The sequence below is a fragment of the Acartia tonsa genome, chromosome 11 (genome assembly GCF_053477335.1).
Source record: "Acartia tonsa isolate MP-2025a chromosome 11, ASM5347733v1, whole genome shotgun sequence".
Lineage (NCBI taxonomy): Eukaryota > Metazoa > Arthropoda > Copepoda > Calanoida > Acartiidae > Acartia > Acartia tonsa.
Genome location: NC_137270.1, coordinates 6,500,000 through 6,525,599, shown reverse-complemented (window position 1 = coordinate 6,525,599; position 25,600 = coordinate 6,500,000). Strand labels below are relative to the sequence as shown.

Genomic DNA, 25,600 nt, shown 5'->3' with positions numbered 1-25,600 from the left:
TCTCATTCGCTGGCTAAACATTCTGAGTGTTCAAACTTTTTGACCAACTATTTTCATTTAGAAGGATCGATTTAGTTTGTAAAAACATTAAATATCGTATTGTATATTTTTAAAGCTTTTCTATTGCTGCTGCACCTTTTTAGGCATAATTGTCTATGATATACACTGTAATTCTAGTATTTTGTTCATCTATAGGAATGCTTTCTTGTTGACTTTTATGTATTTAAAAAATCTATATCTGTTTCACTGACTATCAACACACAACTGTTCCAAGTGTTCACACATATCAGCTGATTTGGTTTGGAGGATTTTTAGCGAAATAAAGTACACATTGAAACATAGATGAATAAGGCCCCTTTTCACATAAACTTAATTTGTATAAAGAGTTATTTGCATAGATTTGTTTATTTTGACCAAATTGCCAACGTAAATAAAAATAAATAAATTTACTTATAATTTAAACCGACCTGAAGGACTTAAAGATAAGCTAAAAATAATTATGCAATATTGTATAAACACCAATGAATAAAACAGTTAGCAGCTTATAGTTATAGGTCAAGCAAACACATTCAAATTTTGTTGATTTTATTTTAATATACGAAAAAGCATATTTATTGAGTACATAAGTTAAAAGACAATACATAATAAACAAAACTTTTTTTTAATTGTCATATACCACTGTAAATTATACTTGTACTAAAAGTTTAAAACCACGATCAATCATTCCTTAAAAACGTTAGGGACTTTCTAAAAACTTTGATTAATGGTTTAATATAGCAGTGTACAAATTTCTACAAATAGTTTTACATTTTAAATTTGTATATTATAATTGGGTTGTACCTCAATTTATCCTCCATTATCTTATCCCCTTTAATTCCTATTCCTTGTTAATAGGTGAGCTGACTATTAATTCATAATGACTTGGGGGATTCCTAGTAAGATTAAGATCATAGCATATAGGCATATTGATAAATGCTCGCTTATAAGATATTAGGGGATAGGTACAAATAGTCTATAAATCAAAACAAACGTATGTTCAAATATTAATGAATATAGAATATACATGGGTATTATCACAGGAGAAAACTTCATTAATTTAGGTTGCTAACATGGACATCATTTATTAGTTAATTTGTTAATCAAGCAAAGGATGGGGTAAAGGATGTGGATGTGAGAGGGTCGTTATTTCAGTCATCTAACATTTTCACTTTTTAAGAGTACTTGATAATCTGGTGTAAGATTAAAGTAATAATAAATCAATTGAAATAGTATTGCCCGTTTTTAATATTGAATTTTCCGGGGGCAATTTGTATTATCATCCGTTTTAGAATATCTTTCCTCATCCCTATCTTAGCACCTATAGCGAATAAATTATAATCATAATGTTCATTCTATAATATGAATATTGGATGACAGTTTGTAAGTAGTCCGAAAGTGTACGCAAGTTTTGAAATTAATAGGTTAATTAATCTCTACTAAAAATCATTCTTAAAGTTGAATCAATATTTTTAACATCTCTTCGAATTTTACATTTTAGTTAACAGAACTTATTAACGTGTGAAAAACCTGGATTAAATAATATATACTGTACACAATCAGACATTTGAGTTACCTGTCATCATGTATCGAAGGGTCTAGCTTTGTTAAATAGATAACAAATTAATCTATCTCCTTATTAATGGATATATTATTACTGGGATGATGCACCAGGTTTTCATTTATTTTGATAAAGTTATGCTCGCAGCTAGCTAAAAAAAGATCCAACTCCTTTACCCCATCTCCTCCCCTACTCTAAATGAACTGACCAATAAATAATATCAATACTAACAAGTAAAATTGACGGCAAAATTCCTATGTCAATACATCCATGTATAAACTATATCCATCTCTTTCTTGTAGTATAATGTGTTATAAGTATATTATTAATCAACATAATTAATGTTTTTCTTAAACATTACAGTATGAGCTGACAAAATTTGCCCTAATAATTATCGTCTGCTTATCTGTTAAGGAAATATAATCATAGATTGACCAATAACTTAACCAAGGATAGTTTTGTCCAATAGAAGTACAACATTTCTGAAATAGAAAGAACAAAAACATTGTATACAGTAAAGATTGTAACTGTTGGCATTAAAAAAAATTACCAAGAAAAGGAATTTACATTTACATTTACATCATTTTTGAACAAATTTTACTTCATTCTTCTAAAATGCTTTGAATGTATGTCATTAAATTGTCTTTTAGCTAAGAATTAGACTATGGACCTAAAATTTTGTAAATCCCCCAATGCTGATAAACAAAATTACCCCTTTCTATAGGATAATGGAGTATAGTCCTTTCCACGACATCCCTCCATAAGGAGCGATTCTTCGTATTTTTAAAATGGCTTTTTATAGGTTATTTTAGGTTAGGTTAGGTTATATTGTGTTAGATGATTGCCTTAAAGGGTTAGGTAATTGGCCCCGCAGGGGCTAGAAATAGGAGAAAATATACTGTGAAAAATACGAAGAATCGCTCCTTATGGAGGGATGTCGTGGAAAGGACTATACCCGGATAATGTTATCATTCGAATAGTCTGTTTAATCCAATCAGGATCTTATAAAATTCCCCAACGAATGAGAGTTCGTGGTTATAGAAATTTAGGGACTTGTATATAATTTACAGAAGGTTGTCTGCTAACCTCCCTCAATAGTTGAGAAATTTTTCATTCCCATATAAACAACCCCTTAAATAGTGGATGTAAATATTCATTTATTTCCCGGAGGTAGTCATTTATTTCCCAGAGGTAGTCATTTTTAGAAGATTTTCAAATTTTTTTGGAAGATTTTTTATTTTTTATTAATTATTAAAAGAAACTTGATATCAGGGATATAAATGATCATAGCCGGGAAATAAATGAAAATTAAAAACCAAAATTAAACCACATTTTAGCATAAAAAAATTAGTTTTTTGTTTAAATGAGAATGATATTCCTGTCCAGTTTTTGGTTTAGGAATGAATATTTCTTGCCCGAGGGAATAAATGATGGACCGATAGTTCATCATTTATTCACGATAATACCCCATTTCCTCTATTTTCAAACGTGATTACTGATTATTGATGTAGGTTTTTTTTTATATAATCTGCTACAATTGTTGTATCCCTGTATCCCAGCATAATATGACATAATCCATCTTTGTGTGGTTTACCAAATCAAATAATATGCACATAAAAAAGATTGCAGCTATGCACTTTACCTTTCTTGTCCACACAAAAATGTTAAAAAATATTTTAGCGCATTTTTTAAATATCAAAATCAATTAGTGTATGTGTTGATTTAAAAAGAGTAATGTACTTTATGCGAAAAATAGCATCTAAACCACTCTTAATATCAAGACTTACTGTGAAACAGAATAACTAAAAAAATTAGCAGCTTTGTAAAAACAATTATCAACACTAACCCTAATATTTATCTAAATTTGTAATGTATTAGCGAAAAATGCATTTACATTTTTTTCTCAAGATAATAAGTTTTTGTTCTTATCCATTCTTATGTGAGGGTATTATATCAGTATAAGTCTTATATCATTATTAGACTAGCGTTTTATTAGGCAATATAACTTTTATCAAGTAAGCTATGATGCCATGGAAGCTTTTTGTTGTGCCAATAAAAATTACGTCATACTGGACTACCATTGGTCAGTTAAAATTTGTATTTGCCTGCCATTGGTAATTTAGTCTGTGCATTAACCTATTATGGGTCATTTGTATTGTGTGACGTCATTTTTTATGCATGCACTATAAAGAGTATCGATTCCATGTAAAAAAAAAAAACAGTTGGTCCCATTTTTAGATAAAAGTAGAGCTCTCAACATTTAAGCCAAGTTTGGAATATTTTCACACAGGATTTTAAGGATAGAACAATGAATGATAAATCAATCTAATCCTCAATTAATAAGTATTGAATTCTATATTAAGTAGCAAATAAATATGAAACGTAGGAGGGAGAAATAATTAATTTAATTGGCCTTATCCCAAATCTCCCTGATTTTTTTCCACAAAATTTTGGCATTTACCTTTTACATGCAATACCACCATTTTAAGAAGCATAGCTTCTCTAAAACTCTAAAAATGTCCCTATGGGGTAATTACCACGTTCTTGATACAAAAAACTCTCTATTATCAACTAGCGGCTGTGCCCCTAGCATATAGGACCTCTATATTCGAAGGGATATGGAAGGGCAGAAAAATGGTCTAAAGCCATAACTGGAGTTATTTATAAAAATATAATAGCTTAAAACCATCTCAGGACCTATATGAAGCTTCACTGTAAATGAGAACCCTATCGGTTCAGCGGTTAGCAAGATCTTTCGCTACAGACAAAAACATCTTATTACTTTATAGGATAAGGATAATTTAACTTTGCAGAAAGGGCAATTTAGTTTTTGTGTATCGTACATAATGTAAATTGGCTTATCTCTTAAGTTCCCTGTTCAGATATATGTTGGGGGAAACACAACTTTCATAGCTGGTATTAAAGACAACAACTTTTTATTTATGCTTCATCTGCAATTAAATATTTTTATGAATGTTTCCATCCTTGTTTATTCACTTATGGTATACATAGATAACATGAAACTATGCATAAAAACAACCAAAAATATTAAATCATTTTAGCAAGTTAACTAGGCTTTTAAAGCAAGCTTTCTCATGTTTATTAGCCCTGAACTGAAGGGTATTAAACAAGAAAGATTTAGATCTTTGTAAAACAAAAACACAAAAGTATCTTTTAGCATTTCAAAGTTCTTTTGCTATTATATTAATAAAACTATTTTATGTTTTACATAAACGCTAAGAAAGGCAAAGTTTTAAAAAATTAAGAGGGTCCTTGTTTTGTAAAGTAGCCAGAATTGAAAGAACATGGACAAAGAGATTATTAGGTAGACAGAAATGACGGACAGACCAACTAACGGACATATAGAAGCTGCGCTTCTAAAAATGAAAACGATCTGCATGTCGTTTGTAGATAATATGTTAGTAATGACCACTTTTATTCAATAAAATATTGTCAAGACACTATTAATGCATATTTTAAAAGTTATATCCATAATATGTCAATTATGACAACTTTTATTTCATGCACCGTTGAAATAATTCGATATTATTTTCTAAAAGTTACACCTTAGAATCTTTATACACCTTTTTTCGCCCATCCTTTATCCGAAGTAGCAACAGTTAGTTCTGATATATTCGCAAATGTACTAAAATGTAAAAATTATGCAGAAACCTATTTTTTTTTCTTCTCCTCCCTCTTTTGTTACGATTATGCTTTCATTTTCTTGTGTATTAATAGAAATGCATAAGTAATGGGGGTTTTTAAATAGAATTGCAGTATTTTTTTTTGTAGCAAAGCAACACTATAGCTAGATTATGTCCATACGTCTGATGATTTATTCTTATTCACAATTTATTATTACAATACGTAGAGAATGAGAAAACACATGACTAGTGTTGGAAGCGTTATTGTCCATCGTCCTAAATTAAATAGGATGTTAAGCCACAAGAAGATATCTTCCAGTATTGCTACGAAACCGATTATAGATCCACTGGATTCTAAACCATACTAAAAAATCATGTATCGGATATAAAAATGTACGATCATAATATTAAAATCAGTTTTGTTAACCGTGCCTTTGGCATCTCTGTGCTAACAAAAATAGTTTTAATCTTATGATTGTACATTTTTATATTCGCGGAAAGTTGTTTACAATACGATGCGATAAATAACTATCCAAAACAAATATTGTTAGCTAGATTTAGCTACGCTATTTATCAACTTGATTGTCCCACATGAATTTAAAACAACAAAATAATTCATTAAAAAGAAAAAATATATAATACACTTTTCTTTAACGCAATTAACATCACCAAATAACATACCTATAAAAAAAAAAACATTTTAATGATAAAATATAAAAAAAAACTGGAACCTAAAAAATTCCAATAACCTTTTGAGAAATATTTCTTATTAAAGTTACCGATTAATGGTTTGTTGAAAAATAACAACAATTTGAAAGCCATTAATGTATAGGCATTTTTTGCACATTACAAAACAACGGATAATTAATTTAGCACATTAAAAAAATTCCTCACAATTTGGCAATTACCCAAAACTTTAGACACGGAAACTCACCCTCATATTTTTCTAAAATATTTGAAAATAAGGTGGGGTTGGGGGGCTGTTTGTTTTCTCTATGCCTGACCCCTGCGGAGCCCCTAACGTTGTGGGGCTACATAGTAAACAATATAACATAACATAACCTGACTTAAAGTTAAAAAAAATACACGAAAAAATACTACCACTCTCTTATTTTCAAATAAGCAGGAGGCCTAAATTTGCCTTGAAAATTAAATGTATTTGGTTGGTTTGTCTGCAAGGTAAAAACACGGTTTCTTTGTGACCCGTGTTTAAAAAAAGTATTGGAACGCAGGTATTTGGGGATGTGACAATAAAATAAAATAAACTAATTTCCTCTCATTTCTTTTGCCCAGTACTCTTCGATTATATTGAGGGAAAAAATGGGTGTAGATTTATTTCAACAGCATTATCCCTTCCTTCCCCGACTTGCAGGGAAGCAATTAGGGAAATGGATTTGGGTAAACAAAAAATATGCGTTTTCTTTTGGGGCGAGACGTTGATTTTTTACCCCAGTAAATACCCAAGCAAATGAAATATGATCTAACCTTATTCTTATAATGATAATAATGAATTAATCTGTTCCTATAATACCAGAATAAAGATACATATGTTAAATTAGTTATTTGAAATAAATGTAAATTGAGGTATTAATCATATTTTCAAAATGAAAAATGGTTAAAAATCAACATTTCAGTATCTTAAAAATGTAAAGGATTCGATGCTGGATTGGTTTTAAACAAGAAGGTTGTCATAAGGCTATAAATTTAAGGTTTATGAGAACAAAACTCAGGGCTAGGACATGGGAAAATAAATTAATTTTACCCAACATTCTATTTTTGCCATATTTGACCCTTCGAATCTTTTTATTACGGAGATAAGTAAGGTTTGAAGAGTAATTTAATCCGCATTGTCCTATACCTCCCGGCTTTACGAGAACAATATTTTGCTTGAAGTTTTCCTTCAAATTACCTTGTTAAGCACAGAAACCTATACCCCCTTATTGGAAAAGGGGATGGTTAGTTTTTGTTAGTTTGCATGCCACTTTAGGTTAGGTTATATTGGGTTCTGGAAAGTCCACTTGTTAGATATAGACCCCGCATAGTTTGAGTACCCCGCGGTAAAAAATATCCTCTTTAGATAATGAATGATAAATTTATTTCCAACCCCCTAAATTTCTCAACTGATAAACTGTTAAAAAGATACTTGAAATATACCAATATATAAATTAGATAAGGAGCCTTGGTACTTCAAATAATAGAAAGTGGTAGTATCAAGTTACTTTTGAAACAACCCTTAATCTTTTGATTTGTGTTTTAAAGATAAGCAGACTGTAAATTTCATGTAATACATATTTAAACCTCTAAAATTACATTGGTTTAATTCTAAGGTTAAATCTATTGTGACTTCTTACAAAAAAAAAGTAAGCAGCGTTGCTACTCTACAATATGGTTAAAACCTTACGTCCGTCCGTCTGTTGAAAAACTTTTAAAATTGGATTAGCATAATGAATTCAATTAAATAACTTTTTTAGAAAGAAGGAAATGCCTCATAAAGGAGGGGGTGTATTTGTTTAAAAACCCCTACTTACACCAAAAGATTTTGGAAGGTTTATTCTAGAACAAACATATTGCATGAGTCAGAAGTTATTTTGATGCTTTTTGTGCCTCATTAAATAAAAGACCCCGTTGAGAAGAATATACCGTTTGTTATACATTTTAAGTGTGGTTTCTTTAAATTTTTATACACTTAGGTTTACAGTACATTACTAGTATATTTATAATGAAAACTATGCTGTTATACTTCAACAAATAATGACTATAAAAATTTCTTTAATCAATTTTGAAAGGTCATTTGTATATAATATGCTTGTAATGTTTACGGCTTTAACTTTTATAAGCCCATTGTATTAGCAAATCAAAACATGCAGACATTTTGGGATAGGGAAATTGGCGATAAACTTATCTCCTCCCCCCGCCCCCATTGTTACATGTAGAATTTTGTGGAATAGATAGGTTGTAGATTTAATATACTTCTAACATAGAAATCACTTTCGGAATTGCGTTAAAATTTAGTTATGATGGTCATATTGTCAACGTAAACATCGGACGCCGATGGCATGTTATTAATATCTCGGTTATGACAATTTCAAATTTTTTCCCCGAAATCTGATTCACATCCGCTGGATAAAAACCGGTTCTGAGCCCTAATGAAAAACTATATTTTATATCAAATTACAGACAGTTTTGAATGAAAAATAAAATAAAACTTTTTGTTAGCCCAGGTACGTGGGCCCTCAAGGCAAATAATATTGGGCTAAAACCTATTATTTTTTTAATTTACCATTCGCGGAAAATTATCTTTTTTAGAATACCATGCCTTGGTCGACATAATTTATTGAAATTATATGAAAACAATAACGTTCTAGTTTTAGCAGGGTGAAATAAAACCCAAATTATTTCTGAGTAAATGATTTTATGCAAGGAAGTATCGTATGGGTGATTACTTTAGTGCATTCACAGATAGGGATCTGCATTCAATATAATAGTGAAGTAAATATCAACCCCATTAATGTAATTTCTAAGGTTTATGTCGAATAAAAGTTTAGTATAATTTTACAGGCTTTTTCGAAGTCATTTTTAAAAGCGAAGCTTTTCTATAATTAGGATCCATCCGTACGTCCGTAAAGGATAGCTTTTTTCGTTAATTTAGGCATGTTAGAATTGTCCTATCAAATTTTGCATGGTGATTCCTTTAGTAGTTAGGTACGATTTAGAAAACGTAGCAACTCTATAATCATTACCCAAATTTCCGTGCGTCCATTTTAAACATGTTGATTTTTTATTTTTTTAACAACAAACTTTTATGTGATCTAATCATCCGATTGATATTATTTTTGGTATATTGATTCCTAGGACAACAAAGTATAATGTTATAAGCAAAGCAACTCTATAATCAAGTCCTAAATATGTAAGTATGTCCATAAACATTATCCTGTATCAAGCAGTTTTTCAACAAATTTACTTACAATTTTGCTACGATTCTTATACATTTATATTCTGATTATTCAGTTCTGACACTATATAAGTGTTCATGTCCGTTTGTCCTACCGTTTCAGTGTTTCGCTTTTATGGATGTTGGCATCCTTGTTTAACAATATTCACGTCGACTTATGGCTTTAATGATAAAGTGGTAATGGCTGACATTATATCTAGAAATTCATAGTCTAATCAAGGGGTCTTAAAGGATAAGACAATGAACAGAAAATAAATGTTTATCCCCAATGATAATGATCAAAATCACCCCTTTTGAAGATCAAATTATCAATGTAGAACAGTTTGGACACTTTTAGTTTAGGAACTAACTAATCAAAATTCTTTAAAAGTACCCAAAATTATGAGCCAACGAATAGCATAACGTGGTTATAAAACTGTGGTACAGTTGTAATCTAAAGGCCAATGTCTCCTCCCTCCCTCATTGCATTACAACTTCATACTTATGTTGACTAATTATTTTTCTGTATACTTATCTCAGGCAATGTAAGGATAGTGCATAGGGTGTTTCCTTTTCTTGTAACTAACTACCCGCTATAAAAAGCCAATTAATATACACACTAATTGTTAAGAGTTCATATAATACGAAGAGTTTTTTGAGTTTTGCTTTAAGTTAAGTTTAATCAAAAAGACGATGAGATAAAAATTTGTATAGTTAGGTTTTGATGTACCATCTTTATCTACCTTTTTGTGCATGGTAATGAGTTGCACCTGTTTCGTAGCGAAGACATTTCCCTTTTATAATAAAACAAGGATGACAACATCCATAAGTAGCGAAGCTCAAAAACTATAAATAGACAACTGGAAATGATCTTTAGAGTATGTAATAAAAAACTTCAATAACAAAAATCACGAAACCTTTTAAAATGTATATTGTATAATGGTTTTTTGAAGCATTAAGCTAATAAGAAAAAACGTTAAAATCTAAAATTCGATTTAGCACCCCAAAAAATAGTAAGTCTTTAAAAAAGTTGGTCAAAATATGAAGAATGTTGACTTAATTAATCACTAAAAAATCCAACCGTTTATCTTGAACAGGAGTTGAGAAAATCACAAAAACTTTAAAAACTAGGAATCGATCTAGCACCCTAACCAATAAAGGTATCTTAATAAAAATAGGTGGAATTATGTATAAAGTAAACTTGTTCAATCCCTGAAAATTTCAACTGTCTATCTTGTATAGGGATTGAAAAAATCATGAAAACTTAAAAATCTAGGAATCAATCTAGCACCCCAACCAATAAAGGCATCTAAATAAAACTTAATCGAAATATGTAAAATCTAAATTTATTCAATCCCTGAAAATTCCAGCCATTTATCTTGAACAGGAATCGAGAAAATTACAAAAACGTAAAAATCTAGGAATCGATCTAGCACCCCAATTAACAGACAGACGGACAAAACAATGTATAGATTAGATAGGCATATGTCATAGGAATCTTCACTAAAAATTTCAGCTGTCTATCTTGAATAGGAGCCGAGAAAATCACGTTTCCCCCATAGCGTTACGGACTGACTGACGGACGGACTGACTGACGGACGGACATAGTGAATTATAGAGTAGCTTCGCTACTAATAAGAAGAATGCCACATATTTTTACTACTTAATAAAACACTCTATATCTCTGCGACTTGATTTATGCATGTTGTAATGGTTAAACACCCATTAAAATATAACAAAGATGACAATGATAATAAGATTAATCGACATTCCTTTCATCCTTCAAATATTATGGAAGAATAAAAGCAGAATTTTACATAAAATAATTTGGGAGAAGATTAAATTATCAACGATTGTCCTATCCCCGTATCTCTGGTTAGATAATGATGGGCAGATTTTTGTAAAACTCAACTTTGCAATTGAACTAATTAATCATAAAAAGAGAGTTATTAACTTCGTTTCCTTACAACTTCCGCGATAAACATGGAGGCATTTGGTTGACATTAAATTAAACTGATTCAGAAAATCTAGTATTATTTATGTGCGTGCACTGGTACCCAAAGTTTTAAAAATTATTAATCTCAGGCTTTGGCTTAAATTACTTTACTAAATTTGCTTGGGTGGTACAAGCTGGCAGTATTCAAACTTTCCTGCATAATTCAATCTAGAGCATGGGCAATTTTGTTTATCATAAATGATTTTTCAATTGAAATTAGGTTCAAAATTAAACATTTGAACTTAAAAGTCAATATAATATTCTAGTCATAAAAAGAAAAATTGCGTTTAATAGTTATTTCTCGCATCGTATTATAAACAGCTTTCCGCGGATATAGAATGTACAAATATGAGATTAAAACCAGTTTTTTTAGCCCCGAGGTGCCGAAGGCACAGGCTAAAAAACTGGTTTTAATCTTATGATTGTACATTTTTATATTCGTAGAAAGCTGGATATAATACGATGCTAGACATAGTTTTTTCGTATGGATGAGAACCGGTTCCTATCCACCGGATTTGAATGAATACGAGGAATGAATTTACAACATTCAATTACGCCAATAGTTGCAAAGCTACCAAAGACAGAATAACAATTAAAGGGGTATAAATTTACCATTTATTGTCCTATCTTTGTAGCAATGATTTATATTTAAGGATATGTGGTTGAATTTTTATTCTAATTTCATCTAACCAATACCGTTTAAAATGTCTAGTAGGGTTAGGATGGGTTCTAAGAACTATATGTAACATTAGTAACCGTGTAAAATGTCTAGCAGAGTTTTGGCCTGGTTCTATGGACTAAATCTATAACTAATAACTGTTTAAAATGACTAGTAAGTATATGGCTGGTTCTAAAGACTATATATACTTTTTAAAAACGTGTAAAAGGTATAGTTGGGTATAGGCCTGGTTCTAAGGACTATTGAACCATTAGTCATCCACCAATACAGACGATAAACTATGAAAAGGAATGCTATAATTGTTCTACATCCCTTTCCTCCCCCCAATATTTGTATCATTGGCGAAGATTATTCTATCGTATATTGTCACAACTCTGGATGTTTTTACTAAAATATATTTTGAATTTAGAATATTTGTGGTTTTGATCAGTGAGGGAGGAGACATTGGGCTAATAATAACACTGGTACCCTAAGTTTTACAACCACTTTATCTTATTCATGGCTTATAAACTCTGGGTACAGAAAAGAGGGGGTAATCTTGTTCATTTTCATTGGTTATGTATCTCAATTTATTGTCCATTGTCTTATCCCTTAAAAGTCCCTGGGTTTTACATTGATCGTATTTATCTATGTAAATAAACATTAAATTATAAGGACAGTTCGAATGAAGTTTTGAAAACCTACATAGATTTTATAGCATCAATATTACGACCATGAAACATTGTGTAAAATATTTTTTTTGCATTCAATTGACAAATCCCAACCTTTTTTTAATCGATAACTTGTTTTCTGATGGAAATCTATAATAGTAATAATTCGTTTTAAACAGCAAAATTTGTTTTGCAAGGTTTTTTTATATTCAGGGAGGGAGGGGACAATGATAATGAAGGAATTCTACATTCCATCCTTCCCAAACTGCATATATATGTATAAAACCTTTGGTAATAATATTAATCTATCCCCACTGTCATATCCTTGTATACCTGATTTCATTCTTTCTTTGGCAGTGCCAATCAAACTAAATTATCCTAAAAATGATCTTTAGAATAAAAATCATTTACGATTTTATTCAAAAGTAGCATAGCAATAAGCCAGTTAAAAGTGCCATGTGAAGACGTTTAGACAAATTTTACAACGTTTGGCTGAACTATTCCAAATGATAAGGGAATAATATGACTTTAATCGGGATACTTCGGCCAAAAATTGTTTAATTTGATTACAAGGCACTTTTACCAGCTTCAAGTCTTTGCAAATTATATACAAACTTTTCTTGTTTATGTGTAGTGAACTGTTCGATGAGGATTGCATACAGACTAAATTTATTGAGTAGCTTCGCTACTAAAAATATTTGAAAGAAAAAATACTTTGTAAAATTGAGATGGAAAGTCACAAGAGAACATAACATCCACAGTGATATGTAATAGAAAAGACCAGAATGATATATTTATCAAGTTTAATCACCATTTGATAACATAAATTTATGTAAGTGTACCTATTTTTACCATAGATTTACATTTCTTATATGACAAAGTCTCTCATATGTAAAAACAAAATTTGGGACTTTTTATTAGATATTGATTGGCTGGTTCAAACTAGCATTATTCAATCTTCTAACCATTAATTTGATCTGCAGAAAGGGAAATTATGTTTATCATACTTGGGGAGTACATAAAGTCACAATCCATTGTCTTATACCGTAAGATCCAAGGATTTAATCTGATATGGAAAAAAATTAGTTTTTCAGCATAATTTTCTGTGTTTCTAAATACAAGGTGGTTTCAAATCTAAAATCGATACAACACACACACACACAGACAACCCAACTTTGCTCCATTTAAGGATTTGATTCTTATCAAATCACGAAAATGCACTTTTAAGCCAGATTAACTCAAAAATTGCACCCTGAAAATTGACGCCAAATATTTAGCACCAAAAATACAAAATCTCAGAGCTTTACCAAAATATTCAAGTACACATAGTCCAAAATTTCATTAGTTATAGGCGGGCCTATAATAAATCAGCAAAATCTGAGTTACGCTATTGCAATTCTACATCGATCTAGAGCATATCAAAAAAGGAACTCAATGAACGATTTCCAAAAAAACTAAATATGTCCATTTGTTGTAACTGTCTACTTTATGATATCAACAAAACAAAAACTATGCTATTTATTTTACAATTGCACAAAATATTCCTTGTTTAAAACTTTTTATTTTTTGAGGGAGGGGGCTGAATCTTAAAACAGGGGTCCAAATCCCCCCCAAAAAATGAAATTACCAAATCTATTTTCTCAAACTGACACGAAAGAAGAACATTTTTTCCTCTCTGCCAATGAACAAGGACTGATCTTTAGAATTCTGAGGGATACAGGGATTAGACAATGATTGATAAATTAATCTTCCCTCAATTGCAATATGTGAAACTCTCTCTCCAGTAGCGAGTAATTATTGTGGATAAGATAGGGTTATAGAATAATTTAATCAACATTAGCGATTCCATTTAAATGGAATCTTTTTTTATTTGTTTTCATTTTAGAGAAAAATTGAAGATTTGAATCGCATCTACTAACTTTACATATGGAATTTATTGTTTTTCCACCTGTAACATATTTATCATGGCATTTGTTTTATAATTTTGGTAAATTGATTTTGAGATTACCGCATTTTGTTGAATACCCATCATGGGGTTATAAAAAGAAACTTTTGAAATCAAAGATCTCAATTATCAAACCATTTTTTCTGATCCCTTTTTAAAACTCCAGGGAATATAGGGGAGGTGGTTAATGGCAGTTAAATTAATCTACAATATTTTTAACCTACAAACACAAAAATTAAGTTCTGGGATGGCGTGTGATTTATTATCCATTGTGTTATCCCCGGCCAATTATCAAACTATTTTTTTTTCTGATCCCTTTTAAACATCCATAGATTTAGAATTGAATGGGCACTTTAACTTTATTTTATCTGTTGTAATTTTCAAATTTGAAAGCTCAAGAAAGAAACAGAGAAAGATGAAAATATTTTTAAAAAGTCAGAGTTTTATACAGTAAAAATAAAAAATTTTGACTGTTAAAATATTGTTTTATAGATATTTTGTGCTTAGATGGCTCATGTTTTAAAGCAATTTATGTTAATAAATTAGAAATCCACAAATAAACAAAAGAGTTGCAGTGATTAATGACACAAACATTATATGATTTAAATTATTCGAATATTAATTTTGGATTATAGTGCCTAATAATGACGTCATCTAATACAAATTACAAATGATAGACCAGTATACATTTTAGTTTACCAATATTAAAATGTCTACTGGCCTACCATTGGTCATTTGTATTGTATGACGTCATTTTTATTAGGCACTATAAAATGCTTCTTAATTTAGTAACTGGTGGCAAAGTTTGTTGCAGAACAGTTTTAATCAAGATAAATTATCCCTTTTTGGCAAATTGTTATAAAAATGTAAAAATATTCAACATTTATTTTCGGCCTTTTCCCTTTTAATTTAACCACATTATTGCAGGCTCAGCTACAATTGCATGGAGGATCATAATTTGGGGGGATCACACTTCCGCATATTAGCACATCTTCAGTATGGAGGGTGGGGCATTTGACTGTAAGTTACATAAGTACTTAAACATTTATAATAAAGTTTTTTAATTCGTTGGCTTAAAAACTTTTATTGAATTTTGATTAAATGGTTCAATTTATTAGGCTCAGAACTTTTAACCTAATTATTTAATCTACAGAAGGGATCATTTTGTGTACCGTAATAGGGGAAGTATGTATATTGATGGATAAATTGATGTACATACCCAATGATGATATACAAAATTACCCCTTTTGTAGATTAAAATAAGTGGTTGAAACATTTAAATACTCAACTTAATAAACCGATCAGTCAAAATTCACTCTAGTCCCAAAAGTTGTAAAGCCAACGGATAAAAAAAAACGTTATTATAAACTTTGGGGACTAGTGTAATAACCACCTCATTGTCCCCTATCTCTCTCTCTCCATAAGAGGGAGTTAAAATGATTTGCGTAAAGCAGAGGAGAATGGGCAATGTATGCTGTTGTAATAATATGCGGTTCTGATGAAAACATGTGCGGAATTGATTGCACCCTGATAATTTTCCTAACACGGATATCAATTTGAAAGTTCATTGCAATTGACACTCGGTTATTTTAGCAAGGATCTAAGGATTGTAAAAAAAGATGTCTTGTCTCTAATGGTATTGGGGAGAAGTTAATTAATTATTTCTCGCATCGTATTTTAAACAGCTTTCCGCATATATAGAATGTACAATCATAAGATTAAAACCTGTTTTTTTAGCTCGAGGTGCCGAAGGCACGGGCCAAAAAACTTGTTTTAATCTTATGAGTGTACATTTTTTTATTCGTAGAAAGCTGGATATAATACGATGCTAGACATAGTTTTTTCGTATGGATAAGAACCTGTTCTTGTCTACCGGAATTGAATGAATACGAGAAAATTTATTTATTTGTACTATCCATGTATCGTTGGTACCTATCAGTATTAAAAGCAGGTTAGGATGTGACACTAGACTGTAAACTATACTGGTACTCGAAGTTTTATAAACACATTCTCTCAATCATAGGCTTCAAAACTTTGGGTACTTTTTAAAATTTTGATTATTGATGCAAACTATTAGTGCTCAAACTTTTCCACCGATGATTTTAATCAACAAAAAATGTATTTTGTTCAATCTTAATTTTTTTATATACATTTATTTAACGTACATTGTCCTATCCTCTAATATCCCTGATCAAAAATCATCACAAAACCTTGCCCAAATATCAAAATTTGTATCCTCAACATAAAAACGCGCAATTATAAAAAAAAAATACCTTGTAGAGCTGTTCCCTGCTGAACCATTGATCAGGATGGTTGGCCGCAAGATTCTGCTGCATCTCATCCCTGAAATATATAAAAATAATTAGTTTTATACTTGGGTTTTTAAGTAGCTGGATAAACTATCTAAAAAATTAGCCTTGTAACGTCATAAAGATGAGGGATTATCCATTTCTTTTTTAGGTGTTTTCTTTCCCACTTCTCCTCTCTTCTCTCTCATTTTAATGACGTCACATGGTTGATTTTTGAGACACTTTTTTCCAGCTAGGTTTTTTGAAATCTTATAATCGGACTAATAAATCTAATAAATTGCATAAATTCATCACATTAAAATTTTTGACACTTATTTTGTAATACTCCTTAATATTTTCTTGTTATTACTGTGCTTCATATGGAAATAAATAATCTTTTTTAAGAATAAAACTAAAAAATATATCTATCTATTTTGTTTAATCAAAACACTGTCAAATGTTTAACCCCTATGAATAAAGAATAACTTAGAAATGTGTCGAAATATAAACAGTGTTTCTTCAATCTGTAACATAATTTCAAAAAGCTATTTAGTGGCTATTTGCATGCCTTTATACTTTTCAAAATCAGTTTTGTTTCTGTTACCGACATGTGGATGGACAACTTACACAAGTAAAAAGTAGCTGTGCTTTAAGAGCTAATTATACAATCTTTAATATAAAGTAGTGATTATTTAGTTTGAAGCTTAAGATCTCTTAAATTGCTGTATTTGTGGTACTTTTCAGTGGAGCTTTATAGGGTAGGGGCAAAGCAACTAGTACTTTTGTCATTGTATAAACACTAATCTTAACTCATATATGCCTAAAACATTAGGTTTTATAGCGTTATATGAAACCAGGGTTGACAAATTTTAGATATTTTGTATTTCATTAAAATATAAAAAATATAGAGAGAAAGAAAGAGGGAGAAAACAAAACAAAATAGCAAATAAAAAAACACCATATGAAGTTTTTAAGATTATAATGTACTACATAAAAAAAAGTATGCTTTAATGTTTTGTATTTGGCAAACATGAAATTAAGGCTGACAGCATTTTATAAGCAATGCCTGAAAAATATCAGGGATTTTTGGCATACAGCAAAAAACCTCCTACAACATTTATTTCATAAAATTCTAAAATTATCAGTGACGGAGAAGACATTGGAGTGAAAATTTTACTGGAAACTAAAGTTTCAAAATCACAATCTCTTATTCGTCAGCTTAAAAAACTTAAAAGTACTTGATTAGTTGGTTCAATTTAGCATTGTTCAACCATTTTCTTATTCTAATTTGTTACAACTGTATAACTTATTTATTCAGTTCAAATTCTTGAAAAAATAGTTATTTATCGCATCGTATTATAGACTGCCTTATCATCTAACTAAATTGGTTTAAATCGTTTAATTTTATATTTAATTTCTGTAAAACAATACTATTCATGATTTTCCAGTATGGTTGAGAATCGCTTCTAATAAAGCAGATATTGTTCAGTTTCGAAGTTATACCAATCCCTGGCAACCCTGTTGAATAATGCTGCGTATCCTTCTCATACAAATTTACAAATTATTCATCTAATATAGATTAGTCTCACAGGCCTGCCTCACAATATGAGAAAAAAATACACATTTATACACATTTTTGGGTTTTTCATTTTATTTCTTGCAATATAAATTAATTGGGCATTTATCTTAGAGTGATGAATCTTTATAACCAATAAAATAGCTTTAAACCTGTTCATTATAAATTTAGATCTCAAACATTACACATTACCATTCCTATCAGATATATGATATATTTTCGTGGCAAATCTTCCAAAAATAGCATAAAACCTGCCAGGGCTGATATGAAGATTTCCAGGAAAGCAAATATTAACCATTACAGTTGTTAAAGAGATATTGATATAAAACCAAACAGTAAAAAATAATGGATGTAGAATATACGTGGATTTTATGACAGGGTAAAAATTATCGTCAATTTATGTTGCTATTTCTCCTGTCATTGACTGGTCAGTTCGTTTATACAGTAGATGGGGGGGGGGGGTGAGGATACAGTGGGGTGGATAGGGGGATCTTTATTATAGCCCGCTTCAAGTCTCACTTTATTGGAGTACATGATAATCTGGTGTAAGATCCAAGAAATAATAAATACACATTTACTCCTAATCTATTTTACGATGTCTCTCTATGTCTGTATGAGGGTCTACAAATTCATGACGAAAAACTCGTCTAAAAGACACAAAATTTCACATAATATAAAACCATTTTGCATATTATTTCAACCTAATGATCTATATTGGTGTGCATTCATTTCCGCACCTGCAACACATTTAAAATCGCCAAAAGCGTAGATTATTAAAACAGCACAAATTGTTCTTTACTATTATAATTAAACACATTCTTTTACGTATTTGATAATTTGTAGGTTTCTTTATATAAATTAAAATCGATGTTTTTTTGTAATAACATGTGGAGGTGAAGACACACTATCTATATCAATGGGAAAAAGAACCGATAAATGCAAGGTTTGGGGCGTTTTAGAGCAGATATTAACTTTTGAAGATCATATTCCTCTTCTCTTTTAGGCAATTAGGATAAAATAATATTATTAGAATAAATAGAAACATATAAAATTCTAATATATATGCTATAAAATCAAGGAGGTATGGGACATTGGGCTGTTTATTGCACTAGAACCAAAAGTCTTATGTATATTAATGTTTTCTTATTTGTTTAGAAATTTTGAGGACTTTTGTTGAATTTTAATTGGTTGAGTGCCAAAACGTTTCAACCCCTAATTTTAATCTACATAATAATTAATTATGTGTATTATCATTGGGTTTGAAATCAATTTATCAGCCATTGTCTATCCATTTAGATCCATGGTAAAATATATAAAAACTAATTCATACTAAAAATTACCCTAATAACTGCTTAGATGCTCACGAAATATAAAAAAAAATAAACTCCATTGACCTAGCCCTCCACGCATTCAATTGTTCATTACTTGAAAATTGGTAAATTCCATAATAGGATGTATAGAGAAGTAAAATTAATATAGTTGTCTTAATTTTAACATATGCTTATTAGTAATATTGTTAAGTATGTATGTTGCTTATAATTGTAATTACACACAATGGCGTTCACACATTTCATTCAATAAACAATTAATCTCAACATTTTTGTTAGCGTATAAAGTGATTGGAAAGTAAATGTATCTTCTCCCGAATTTTGAAGCTACACATTGTTAGCCTGGGAGTCAATATAAATATGGGGCAGAATAACCTATCTTTAATTAACTATTCCCTTCTAGAAAGAAGCGAAATCTCACGATCGTTCTAAAAAGTTCTAAGTGGTCTAGAGAGACATTAGAACATATTTATTGGCCAAGGCATTACCCCTAATTTAAAGTCATTTACACACGTCTGTCAAAGCAGCAAAACTTTAGGCCTCATTTTATTTTTCATAATGAACAATTTTTTTTATTTTGGCTAATTTTTACTATTTATGGTTTCTAAGAACACCAATTGTTAGAATTAGTTAAAATATGCACATTTGTAAATTACAATTTCATTTTCATTAACAGAGTTCTGAAGCAACGCCTTCTATGTACTGTTGCAGGATAGTTAACGGGTTTTCTGGCTAAACAGACGATTTATTGACTTAAACTGCCAAAAGTATAAAAATCCTTAATTATTCTGTTATATTTGATAGCCAATAATACATTGCCATAGTCATAGTGTCATTATTAGAATAATATTATTTGGATGTTTACAGTGTTGCAAGGATGGTACAATGGAAAATAAACAAAAATATCTTCATTATGTTTAAACTGTGTTTGCTTGTATGGGTAGAAAAAGGAGTGTAGATTAATAGTGGATCTATTCAATCCTTGTTTTTTGTTGGTTTCAAATGAACATACTTAAAGTTTATGGATGGATTAGTGATTGGATGTATTTCTAATCAACGAGTTACTGCCAGTTTGGCAACAAGCAATAATGTGTAAGTTGCGATTTTGATAATTTCTAAATATTTTACATGTTTGTCTATACTCTGTAGAATTGAAAACATTATATTGTCATATCATTTAAATGACTGCTACAGACTTTTTTTAATAATGGCATTATGACTATTTTGTTTTTTTTGAAATATTTTTTTTTTAAATCTACCAATAGTAAAATTTTGACTGTCGTAAATGCGCCAGAGGTTATGATCAACTCTTATGTTTGCAGTATCTAGTATTTGTGATTGCTTCATTAATGGCAAGTTTAAGGCTGCAGTTGAGATGGTAGAATCACAGTTTAATATCAGTATTTGAGCTTGATTTATGCAGTTACAGTATTTTAATTCTATATCCTTAGAAATAGTACTTACTTTATGAACTACTTGATTTTAGATTGTGCCTATTCATAAAACTACAGTTAGTCTGTCTCAATGTAAGATTAAACCATGGGGACAAGGAATAAATTTACACCCCCTTTTTTCTGTAATCTTTTAGATAATGAAAAGTAGAAATTAACATTTTTTGCCAAAAAATTATATGATATAAATAATTATACATAAGAAATTGAGGGAGTGTTAATTTCTAGCCATTGTCATATCCCCAAACCCTGAATTTTTAGATGGTTAAGTACGGTTTGCAATTATTTATTTAGTTTTTGCTGATTGACTAACAGTAAAACACAATATATGTAAATAATATGAAATATAGTTAAAGTTAAAATAAAATTATAATTCTCTATTAATTAAAGGAACCTAGTAAAATTTTCATTCTTTATATCTCAGTAGCGGTTACGCCCCTAGAAGTGTAACCGCTTTTTACATTTAAAAAGTAAAATTTAAAAAAACTAATTTAGGGGGAGGATAATTTTTTTCTCGGGGCGATTTCTCTTGGGAGGGTTGTGATACCCTCCCCCAAAATAGTTATAAACCTTCATTGGACCTATGAAAAGATATCCTGAAAAGGAGAATCATAGCGGTTCAGCGGTTAGCGAGATCCTTTGGTACAAACAGAAAGACAAAGAGACGGACGGACATCCTGTTTCTTTATATTAAGGGTTTCTCTCTTAGAGTTTTGAACGGAGAAATTAAGTTAAAGAGTAGATTTTTTTGTAAAAAAAATATTTGAATCTATCTCATATGACAGAAAAGCAAATCACATAGATTCTGATTGGCCAGGAAAATCTTCACAGAAAATCAGCCTCAAATCTTTATCAACAGTCGAGAAGATCGTGCTACTCTTACATTGTTTTTGAAGAGCTAACGGACTTACAGAGTTTTGGATTTATAGAGTAGCTACATTAATTGTGTTTACATATAAATAAAAATTCCAAGGTAGGGCAAAATAATTTGTTTCAAAAACCAATAAAAACTGAGAAAATTCAAAACAAATTGGAATAGATTATTTGTAAATCTAAATAAAATTTTCATGAATAAGCTTAAACCACGCCCCTCCCCCCTTCCATCCACAAAACAATTTACATATTAGAATAAAAATAAACTTATTTACATGAAATCTTTTTGTTTGATAAAGTGTAATTTTATTTTTATCAATATTTATTCAGGGGATATATTCACACAAAAAGAAAAAAAAACAAGGTTTAAAAAGATTTTAAACAGAGACATTTCAAACCCAAATATTAATTAAGCTGTATATATTGTTCATTCACCTTTTTACTTTAAAAACATTTTAGATTTCCTAGGTCTGTAATAAAACTATCCAATAACAATATCTATAGTCAAAGCTTAGAAAAATATGAATACCTCCCCATTTAAAAAAAAATGCAGATTACTATTACGGCACAGTCAACCAAACTCCCCCTCCCCCCTTCCCAGTTAAAACATCAATTCAACCCCCCCTCCCCCTCCCAAACTTTATGATCAGTATTTATGTTATTACAATTCCAAAATCTTATTCATAAACTTTTGTATACAGAGATGGGGCAATGAAAGCCCCCCCCCCCCCCCCCAACACACACACACACACAAAATTCTGCCTATTGAAGTTGTAATGACGTAGAAGAGATATGTGTAGAACATTTCAAATTACATGGAACTTTATTTATTTCAATTGATTTATGGAAGCATCAACTCTGTAAAAGAAATTTTATAAATTTTTCTCTAAAATGAGAACTTAATTTATCACAGCCCCGCCTTATTGCTTAATATCTTTCTATTCAGCTAATATAAAAGTGATAAACAAGGTTAAGAGCGTCAAATTGTTGCAAAGCTTCCAGATTTTACCACGTTTAAACGCTGTTTTAGCAATTTTCGGCAAGTATTATCAAAAAAATCTAATAAGACATTTAATTTTGCTTGGAAAATTTGTCAAATTTAGCAGCATTTTGTAATGTAATGTGAATGCTTTTTTTTTCAAATATATGGGCTCAAAAATGGTAATGACTGACGTATTATCAGAATAGTACATTTTTACAACAATATACAAAAAAAACTATTAACCTTGCTATGCTAGCTACAGAGTTAGGGTCTTACCTAGTCCTTTATATCTATGTGACGCCTAGAAAACACAAACTCTAATTCTAGCTTAGGAATTTGTATAGGATTTGGTCTACAAACATTTAAGATTATTAATCTTTTAATATTGCAAGACAGACAAGACAAACACTTGTAGATCAGCTGCGCTGCTACTCCCAAATAGGTGTAAATCTGGCGTTGCAATGAATGGGCCCAATTAGACAGGTATTCACACAAAGAGCGACGTACAAACAGACAGAAATAAGTAATCTAATAAACAAATATCAGAAAACAGAATAGATTTTTGTTATCAATATTTATTGGTTATCGGAGAAACAATATAATAGTACATGAGAATTTATTCATCATCCTTTGACCCATCCCTAATAGCTAGATTTTTACATGTATACTTTATATCTTATTTAATAGGATAATTGTTCCTTTTCTTAAAAGACACTTAATAAAAAATCTATAACAAATATTTTTCACCAATAGATAGGCCTCAACCATTTTCCAATGAGAATTAAATGGAGAAAAAAATGCTTAAAGAGAGAGATAGAGAAATAGAGGGACAGAGAGAGAGATAGAGAGAAAAAGAAACAGAGAAAAAGAGAGAAAGAAGATAAAAACAGCCAAAAAATGAATTCATGACAATAAAAAATCTATAATGCAAAAACTAACTCCTTTACTTTGGCGCCTAAAGTGAAATATGCTATTTTTGGTTACTCTCCTCCCAATATTAAACGGGACTATAGGCCAACATAAAACTAAAAGTTTAGAAAATGAGAAGGTTAATATGTTAAGCAGTAAGACAATGGCAATAAATTGCCGTATTACCCCACTTACAATTAACAAAATTGATCCTTTTGTAGATTTAAAGTATTGGTAGACAAGTTATGACATAGCAATTTTTTCGAATTAAAAATATTTTTTTTCTCGTATTCCTTCGAATCCGGTGGATAGGAACCAGTTCTCATCCATACGAAAAAACTATGTCTAGCATCGTATTATATCCGGCTTTCTACGAATATAAAAATGTACAATCATAAGATTAAAACTAGTTTTTTTAGCCCCGAGGTGCCGAAGGCACCGGCTAAAAAAACTAATAAATCTCATAATTGTAAATTCTATATCCGCGGAAAGCCGTTTATAATACGATGCGAGAAATAACTATTATTCCACCCAATTTTGATCCAATTTATAAGATGTTTTAATAAAACTTTGGGGACCAGTTTAATGTCCCCTTCCTCATTGGTTATTACATCAACATAAATCATTGGTTCGGCCATTTTATAAAAGTGTATAAACTATACCTACCGTATAACGCAATCCTAAAAATTGTATAATAATAATGCAACACTTAATAAATCTACCAATTTTCTGACCTTAAAATAAATACTCCTTGGAGCTGCACAGGTTTTTTTACGCAGTGTCATCTTTATTGATCTACTTTGTGACAACAAAAATATTATCCTAACAGTTGGACAATCCCCCGGGAGGAAGGGGGGGGCATTGAGCTGCTAATTACACTTTTTCCCAAAGTTTTATAATGGCGTTTTCTTATTTGTTGGCTCTACAACTTTTGAGACTTTTATTGAACTTCTAAAGGTTGGTTTATCAGTTGTGTTTCCAAACGTTTCAACCACTAATTGTAATTTATAGAAGGGGCAATTTTCTGTATCATCATTCGGGATGTACATCAATTGTACAGCAGGGAGGGAAATGACATTGGACTGTAAATATTTTTTGTCCCCAAAGTTTAATAAACACATTCTCACTTCTCTCATTCGTTGTGAACTCTTTATGAATTCTTGAAGTAGAAGTGATCAAACTTATTCCCAAAAAAAAAATTAATCTACAGAATGAATACTTTTATATATAATAATAAGGAGTGTACATCAATTTATCATACATTGTCTTATCCTTTAAGACCCATGTATTGAAATGAAAATACGCTTTTGCTAATATTGAACCATCACTCATTAACATATGTGAGCGTTTTAGCAAACCTTAATTAATTTTGCTTTAGGGATGTTTGAAGCTTTTATATTAATCTTTGTCTTCAATTTATATAGGGGTATGACAATGGATGCTTAATTAATCTTCACCCCAATAATAATGAACAGTTGGAAGAATATTATCATGTATTTTCTTTACTCTATTTATATAAAAGCAACATGATGTATTTCTGTCTATGTGTTCTACTTCTCCTTTACATTGAAGCTTCTTATAGGTCCAGGAAAAAAAATATAACTATTTTTGGAAGGGCACCTTCACCTTCCAAAAAGAAATCATCTTTAAAAAAGACCCCTCCCAAAAACTAAAATTGAAAGTAGGAGTTGCCCCCCCCCCCTTTTTATTTCTTTAAGTGTCTCTAGGGGCGTAGCCGCTAGTATACAACA

General features: G+C 30.4%; 1 protein-coding gene across 2 annotated transcripts in view; it reads right to left on the bottom strand.

Annotated features, from left to right (window-relative positions):
- LOC145331745 (uncharacterized) overlaps positions 1-25,600 on the bottom strand; it is a 355,671-nt gene that overhangs the window by 86,802 nt on the left and 243,269 nt on the right. For both annotated transcript variants that reach the window (XM_080176576.1, XM_080176578.1), the window contains one exon: positions 16,716-16,785. In XM_080176576.1, coding sequence (XP_080032702.1) covers positions 16,716-16,785 — 70 coding nt within the window. The remainder of the gene's footprint in view (positions 1-16,715; positions 16,786-25,600) is intronic.